We start from the raw sequence: 9,102 nt of genomic DNA, 5'->3' as shown, positions 1-9,102 counted from the left end.
ATGGTCCCAAGCACAAGAAGACCTATAGACAGAAAACTATGGCCCAATATGGCCCAAAACCACATCTCACGTCTTGACCAGTCCTTGGTCACGTTGTCAGAGTTCACTCGATCAGATCCCACTCATCCCAACTCAGCCCAGCCAACTCAGTCAAGAAATGCCACCAAAGCTGGCCTCACGATGTGAGCAACCTATCCTCACGTCGTGAGCCCCAACCAGCTCTCCAGAATCGGGACGTTAACGCTTCTCACGTCGTGAGACCTTGTGTCTCACGTCGTGAGAACAGTCTGAGGCTAAAAATCCAAATTTTAGGTCCTTAATCCATTAAGCCTTCAATCCTAATTCTTTCAGAAGCTAACAAGGACTCCAAAGGCCAATAAAAACGATTACTTGATGGACATGCATGCCCCATGCATGTCCTAAACCCATCTTAGGTCAAAATAACAAGAAATTGCCCCAAACTCAATCAAGATTCATAAATTATAAACACACTTCAGATCCTTAAGACTAAATCATAGAGAATGACTCATTGATCCATAAAGTTGCCAACTTCATGGATCTGAAGCATGCAATCCAACATAAACATGCAAAAAGGAGCTTAGAACTTAGATTTAGCAATTTGAGCTCATAAAGATTGAATCTTGGACACTTACAATGGTATAAAATGTGCACAAGATGAGGATGATGAAGCCTCCTTGCTGAACCAACACCCTAACACCTCTTCTTCTCCTTCTTCTAGCCACCTAATCACCAAAATGGGTCCAAAATCACTAAAATCGATTAGGGTTAGGGTTTTTTGAGTTAGAGGAAGGTGAAGGCTGAGAAATGAACCCTAAAACCGAATTAAGGGAGCTTAAATACATGGGAAACCTTAAAACTTTGTGGGTTTGGTCTGCAGCGCTCCTCACGTTGTGAGCTCTTATTGCTCACGTCGTGAGCTCAGTCCCGGATAGGATCTTGATCCAGCCCTTCTCATGTCGTGAGCCTCCATGCCTTACAACGTGAGGACCCCTTTTTCTCCAAAAATCCAACATTTTGACTCTCTGAAACCCTAATTAGATTCATCCAAGAAAATGGATGTTACACTACACATAAGGATATATACTGCAATACAAAGTATAGTGAGGAAACTCACCTCGTAAGCTAACATATATCAACACCACCCACACGAAGACAAGAACTAACACTATGAGCCACCTATACATCGAATAGAGGCAAACCATCAATCTATGGCCTTAAAACCCTTAAATCAACTTGGTCAAAAGTTAACAATCAAAGTTAATGTAAACATTCAAAAGTCTCACAGTCCACCGCCACGCCGTGGCCAAGCTTCTTCTACGTTGTGGTGGCCTCAGGACAAAACAATCGCAGAGACTGTCTGCCATCATATCGTGGAGGCCAATCCTCCATATCGTGGGAATTGTTATGGCCTTCTTAATGTATTAAGCTCTTAATCCTTCAAGCTACCTATCCATATTTTCCAAAAGTATTTCTCACACTTATTGGATCATAAAAGTCGATGCTTTATATACATGCATGTACAACGCATGTCTTAAAATCTAGCTACGTCAAAATGATGAAAATGAGATCAAAACCTAATGCAAGGATTCAAAACTCAATCATTCTTCAGATCTAGGACATATAATCATAAGAGGACCTAAAAGGTCCAAAAAGTTGCCAACTTTATGGACTCCAACCGTACCAACTAACCCAAACATGAAGAACAAGACAAAGAAACCTAGATCTAAAAGCATGAAGAATAAAGGTTGGAACTTGAAGACTCATAATTTTCCAAAAGATGAGCTAGGAGGTGGAGGATGAGCTTGCTTGTTGGATCTTCTCACAAAGTATGCCTTCTTCTTTTTCTTCTTCTCACCAAAATCACCACAAAACTTCAAGAACTCAGCAATGGAGGCTAAGGGTGCTTATAGGTCAAAAAGGAGGTGATGGAGGTTGAGGGTGTGCAAACCCTATTCATCACATCCCTTAAATAGGGCTTAAGGCACGGAAATTAGGGTTTACGTCCTGGTCGCCATCATGCCGTTGCCACCATCATTCCACGTCGTAAGGGTGAAAATGAATGCGTGTTTCATCTGGCCTTGACCACGTCATGGTGCATCCTTTGCCACATCGTGGTCTCCATAAAACTTATTTATTTAAGATTTGAATTTCTAAAATTCAAGGATGATATTTACCTGGAACTTGGTGTTACACTCCTGAGCCAACAACACGGGGTTGGACTGCTCTCCTTGGGCCTACAATATCAATTGGATCGCCCAGGTATCTTGGCCTAAAATACAAAGCAAGGAACCTTAACCCAACCACAACATGTCGACATATGCAAACAAACAATAACCAACAAACACGGGTAGTCATAACAGATGTACCACACTAACAAATCACTACAACATAACAACACCCTACACACAAGGATACATATTGTCATACAAAGTATAGTGAGAAAACTCACCTCGCATGCTAGCAGATAACATCACAGCTCTCACGAAGTAAGGACGGGTGCTACAAGTCACATATACAACAATCAGAGGCAAATCCTCAATCTATACACTAAAACAATCCAGTTGACCAAAAGTGAACTTGGTCAAAAGTTAACGATCAAAGTCAACGTTCAAATTCAACCTAGTTGGTCACCACGTCGTGGTAACTCCATGATAAAATAGTCGTTACCATACCACCCACGACGTTGTGGCAATAGTCCAAGGAAAATAGTCACAAGAAACCCCCTTCATTACGATGTGGTCTGCAGTCTCCATGTTGTGAAAACTGCTATTGGACAACTTAATGGATTAAGCCCTTAATCCACTAGGCCACACTCTTATATCTTCCAGAAGGCTTCCTAACGTCCATAAGCTTCATAAAAACCCTTGCTTTATGTACATGCATGTCTTGAACTCTACTTAGGTCAAAATGGTGAAAATGAGGTCAAAACCTCATGCATGGAACCAAAACTCTACCAAACTTCAGATCTGGATCATTAAACCTCAAAGGGGCCTCAAGGATCCATAAAGTTGCCAACTTTATAGAATCCATCCACTCAAGCTATCCCAAACATGGAGAAAAGTGCATGAAAAACCTAGATATAGAAGAATAGTACACAAATATATGAACTTGAGGACTTACAAAAGTCTAAAATGTGTGCAATAAGGTGGTGGGGGAACTTGCTTGTTGGATCTTCTCTCAAAGGACACCTTCTTCTCCTTCAATATCACCAAAAGCCACTAAAAAGCTTCAAAGACTCAAAAATGGAGGTTAGGGTTTGTTTAGGACGAAAGGGAGGTGATGGAGGCTGGGGATGAGCAAACCCTAGCCATCACATCTATTAAAATAGGGCCTCAAACCCAAAAAATTAGGGTTTTGAATGTTGGTCGCTACCATGTCGTGGCCATTACCATTGCTATGTCGTGGAGTCCAAAATGAAAGCACATTTCATCGGGTGAGACCACGTCGTGGGGGCTTCACCACCACGTCATGGCCACCAAAAACCTCATATTTTTAAGTCTTAAATGCCAAAAATCACAAGAGCAATTATACATGGAACTTGGTGTTACACACATTTTACAAGATGGTTGTTGCAAATAGCCATCTTTTTGGACCATACTGCAAAGAATGACAACTTCATCCAACTTGGGAATGGAATTAGGGTAAAACCTTTTGAGGGGAGAAACTAGACATTGTTACAAAGTTATAGACCACAATCTCATGTAGTTTGGAGTTTCCTATATTTAATTATGAAGTTTACAAATAACTAATGTGATCGGTGGTTTTGCTGATCAGTTTGCATTGAATGCAAAGTATATACAATTGTAGATAACACTAAATCAACCTCTTTGGATGGACGAAACTAGACATTCATACCTTTTGGGGAACATATATTCCAAACTCATTAAACACTTAATCACTGAAGTAAAGGTTGAATAGCGAGCACCACTCAACCACCATGAAGTGGCGATGACATGGTGGTGATAAGGTGGTCATAGGATGGTGTAAATCCTCACAATAAGAACATTGTCTAAAAGGGTAAGGAAGAACAATGTTGACTACAATCTTAATCCATGAAAATTGAAGGTCACATGACCTCACCACTATTTAATAGTGGGGATGAGATGATTGTAGGCTAGATGAAATTTGAATGTTGACTACCACCATCGGTGACAGTGGTGGTTTGTGGTGGTGAAGTTTGGTATTTTAGTGAAAAAAATAAGAAGAATGAAGGCTAGATGAAAGAGATTTCATACCAAAACAAAAGATTATTGCAACACCTCCTTCTTGCTCCACCTTCTCCTGCCAAGATTTCGACGACCAAGCTCTGGCCGGCCACCACAAACACTCGATTTCTCTCTCTCATTTCATTTCCGTCCCGAACCTCCCCTCTCTCTTCACACTCTAAAACTGGTCATAACTCGTCAAGACAAAAAGAAATTTTAGATCTACGATATCATATTTGGATAATAATCTCCCATTACTATAAACTTTAATAGAATTTATAATTAGATGTTTCCCAAACGATGTAAGAGAATTCCATAAATACATCAAAAACAAATGCATACCTCAAATGTCGTTGATTTGACATATGAAAATGCAATGGCCTTCACGAAGTTGTTTTTTTGACATGATGTACTATTTTTTACACTTAATGCTTTTATTTTTTTCGTTTCCACAAATAGAGCTTTGAGAGATAATAATACATCACTTGCGGTTTAAGATTTGTAAAATTAAAGAAAAAACTTCTTTTTATAGGTAAAGATACTCTCTTCTTCTGCATACGATTTACTACCAAATTACAATTGATTATATTTTTATATCGTGATTACAGAAAATTATTATAAAAGTATTTATTTGAAGCTTTTTGTTAAAAAAATTCATTTTTTGAATATATAATATAACATCTTACAAAAACTATACACGATGTTAAATGTTTTGGTATCATTAAATGGAAAAATACTTAATTTGTGTATCATGTTTTAAAAAGTGTTTGATTATTTTATTATAACAAGACATGAAAAAATAAAATACAATCTTGTAAAATGACAAAAACACCCTTGCCTCGACATCGGAAAACACGCGCTCCCTTTTTTTCCTCTCAATATCTCTCCATGGTACAAGAAGTGTCATGCCTGCACTTCACCTGCCGCTGCCCAAAAACTGGTGCTGGCTTTTATGGACCCCAAGTTCGCCGGAAAACCAATCGCCTCCGCCTCATATTACCGCGGTGGACAGATGGACATCGAACAGATGCCTGAAACACCCAACCGAGGCGCCCACCACCGCCGAGCCCAGTCAGAGACGTTCTTCCGTTTCCCAGACGAAGACATCCTTCTAGATGATGTTGTTGCCGACTTTAATTTCGCCAACATCGACTTACCATCTCTCTCATCCGACGCTCCCATCCCCACAACCACCGGTGAATCATCGTCTAAGTCAGAGGGAGAGTCCTCCGACGTCAACGCCGTCAAATCGACGGCGAGTAGACCGCCGGGACCCGTTAATCATATCAGAAGCCTCTCTGTGGACGCTGACTTCTTCGATGGGTTAGGTTTAAGCTCCGCCGCTGAGGCGAGCGGTGGGTATCGTCATAGGCATAGTAATTCGATGGATGGGTCTGCTGCATCGTCGTTTGAAGGGGATTCGATGTTGATGATGTTGGATAATTCGAAGAAAGCACTTGCCCCTGATAAACTAGCTGAACTTGCTTTGATCGATCCCAAGAGAGCTAAAAGGTTTCGATCGTGTCCTTATTTTCTCTCAAAGTTTCTAAATTTTTTGTTAGTTCTTCAATTGGGTGCAATTTAAACGATCGATTCCTTCACAAACTTACGCAATTTGCTAAAAGTTTTCATCTTTTCAAAAGATCTATTGTTTCTCATCATTCTTATGCTTAAGGGGTGTTTAAATTATGCATTTTGAAAGTGATGACGTAATTATTGCCACTTTAATCTATAATGTTTAGGTTACCTACCTGCTTATGATTATCATTTTAGGATTGTTAGTTTGATAATTAGAGTAAAATTGCTTATGACTATTCGACTATTTAGTTACATTTTTACACATAATCAAATTCTACCGATCACTTAAAAAACATGTATCCAAACAAATGCCCGATTAGTATTGAAGTTTAATTTCATTACATATTGGTGAATGCCTGAATGGTATGATATTTGATTCAATTTTGTATGATTTTGTGGTTTGTATGTAGAATTCTTGCAAATAGACAATCAGCTGCACGTTCAAAGGAGAGGAAAATAAGGTATACAAGTGAATTGGAGAGAAAAGTACAGACCCTTCAAAACGAGGCAACAACATTGTCTACCCAAGTGACAATGCTCCAGGTATGTGTAAAAGACGTAAATACCCTCATCATTGAAATTAGCCCTAGAAAAAACTTGTCATGTCCCCGAAATGGTAACTTTAAAATATTGACTTAATGGACTTAAATGAGTTACTTGATAGTAATTAAAAAGACATTAAAATACTTTTGAACGAATAATAAAAATAGAAAGGAAAGACATGAAATTTGATATAAATTTATTACTTATATAATTATTTCTTATTGTGATGCAGCGTGATACAAGTGGACTAACTTCTGAGAACAAAGAGCTCAAGCTGCGGTTACAAGCCTTGGAACAACAAGCAAAACTTAGAGATGGTAATTATTATCATAATTAATAATTATTCATTTTAAAGATAAAAAGACTTAATGGACTTAAATGAGAACATGACTAAATCCAATAAGCTATATATTGTTGTTCATTTTTGACTTAAATACATTAAGAAAAACTTGGTAGAGAAAATCCAGTAACTGTTTTTTTTCCCCATCGAGTCCTAATTGTTTAGGAATTTGCTCTCATTTAATTTTGCCTTTCACTTTCCTCAAGTATCCAACGTTTTCTTAAATATTTATTAAGGCGTTGTACTTTTAAAAATCGACCAAATTATAGCTTTGTATCTTTACCATTTTTCTTATTAGGACATTGTACTCTAAGAGCATCTATAATGTCTTATTTGTTTTGTAACATCAACAAAAAGCTGTCTTTATAAATCTTCTCTAATGAATAAGCTTTTTTTCTAGTAATAATAATTTATCCTCGAATATTTGAAATGTTTTATAAAGCACCCTTTTCTAATTTGTTGTTTTAAACTAATTTCATATTTGATATTTGTTTTATTTTTATGAAGTGTAGTTATAAATTAAAAAAAAAACGATAAAAATAATGTAATAGTCGCTATGTTTTTTTAATATTTAACAGTTGTGTCATTTTAATCGACCCGAAAAATGCTTTTAAACAAACAAATGAAAGCATGTTCTATTTTTTTTTCATTCATCCCTATTAACTTTTGTAATTTCAAAGTTAAATTACTTTGTATTTACATAATTTCTTTTTTCATTTATTTTTGTCAACAGCTTTGAACGAAACCCTAAGAGCAGAAGTGCAGCGGCTCAAAATCGAGACCGGTCAACTGCCGCCACTTAACGGGATGAACTACCACCACCACCGCTCATTGCCGCCTCAATATTCATCACACCAACAAACATTTCATCACTTTGGCAATCAGAACCCTCAACAGCCGCCACAACAGCAGATTCGACCGCCTGATGCCGCCACTAACCGCCCGCCCAAACCGACCTTCATGGACTTTAATTAACAAATATCATAACATTTTCGGGTGCATTTGGGCTTTGAGGGCTTTTTGGTATTATATCATTTTGTAGATAAAAATGGGATGTGTGGACGCATGTGATAGTTATTTGTTATATATAACTTAAAAGTTTTTTTTTTATGAAACTTGGGATGATGATGCTTAGGTTTGACTTTGAAAAGTCAACTGTGAATTTGGTTTTAAAAACGTGTTTTGTATCCTTCTTTATCATGATTAATTTCTTTTTTAATTAAAATGAGAGGTATAAAAATAATATATATATATTTTTTCGGTTAAAATGAGAGGTGTAAAAGTCAAATTATTGCTTTTTTTTTTTTTTAATTTGATTAATGAAAAATATAAAATAAATAAATATATCATTTCCCTTTGAAATGACTAATAATATATTCTTTTCTAAAACGTAAATTATCAATCAATATGACAACTCCTGGACATCGTTGCAACCTCACATCTGACCCTGTGACACCAATATAAAAATTTATTTTTTATTTGTAGATTATAGTTTAATAAAATTTGCCAAAACTACAATTAGAAAAAAATAAAATATAATGAACTACAATAAAAATTATGACGAAATCAATATGTCACTATTTGTAAACGTAAAAACGTTAAGCTTTTGTCTTCAAAAACTAAATTGTATTATTTGGAACCCAAAGAATGTTACGAATTACGAAAAAATAACATTTGTTAAAAACAAGCTATGTTTTTCTATAAAAGTGTTTATCATCTTATACATATGCAATATATACGTAGTATCAAAATGTATTTAAAAAATATTTGGTTTAGTTATTATCCAAAAGACAATAAACTGATAAGTTGTTTTTTGTGTTTGTAAAATTCTGCTTATACGGAAATAATACACTTTTTACATATTATTGACTTGTTTATTTTTTATATCTAACATTCTTTTAGTTTTACCACTCATAACTGAAATTGTATGTTGACAAAGGCAAATTAAAAGCTTATATTTGAAAGTTTAACCAAACCTAAATCTATTGTATTAAAAAGGTTATTTTATTATATTATGAATCAAATTATGTTGGTAGAAAACATAATAACGAAAAAAAAATGGACTTCGGGGTATTTGATAAATGGGCCGTGATAAATTGAAGTAATTCTTATACTTCTTTTATTTGCCGGGCAAAATTAAGGAGAGCCTCTACTTTTTTATATAATTTAAAAAGAACGCTATATTTCACAAAAAAAATCCCTATCTTTCACAAGTGTACAGAAAAGGATCTTGAGTTTCATAAAAATACAGAAATTATCATACATTTAATAAAATTACAAAAATAGTCCCTTCCTAAAAAAATTATGTTTCATAAAACTACATAAATGGCCCATTCCTTAGCACAATAACAAAAATAGTCCTTATATTTCACAATATTACAAAAATAGTCCCTATCTAATATATAATTTACAAAA

The 9,102-nt window shown here is 35.8% G+C and overlaps 1 protein-coding gene across 1 annotated transcript; it reads left to right on the top strand.

The window, feature by feature from the left end:
• The first annotated feature begins 5,106 nt into the window (after nt 1–5,106).
• On the top strand, nt 5,107–7,863 carry LOC145120627 (transcription factor VIP1-like). The gene is made up of 4 exons (XM_079056428.1): nt 5,107–5,738; nt 6,215–6,347; nt 6,580–6,664; nt 7,421–7,863. Exons 1-4 carry the CDS (start codon nt 5,179–5,181, stop codon nt 7,660–7,662), a joined length of 1,020 nt encoding a protein of 339 aa, XP_078912554.1. The 5' UTR covers nt 5,107–5,178; the 3' UTR covers nt 7,663–7,863.
• Nucleotides 7,864–9,102: the final 1,239 nt, after the last annotated feature.

The sequence above is a fragment of the Lactuca virosa genome, chromosome 6 (genome assembly GCF_052849685.1).
Source record: "Lactuca virosa cultivar CGN04683 chromosome 6, Lactuca_virosa_CGN04683_v6, whole genome shotgun sequence".
In the NCBI taxonomy this organism is placed as follows: Eukaryota; Viridiplantae; Streptophyta; class Magnoliopsida; order Asterales; family Asteraceae; genus Lactuca; species Lactuca virosa.
This window is presented reverse-complemented; position numbering and strand designations above follow the sequence as displayed.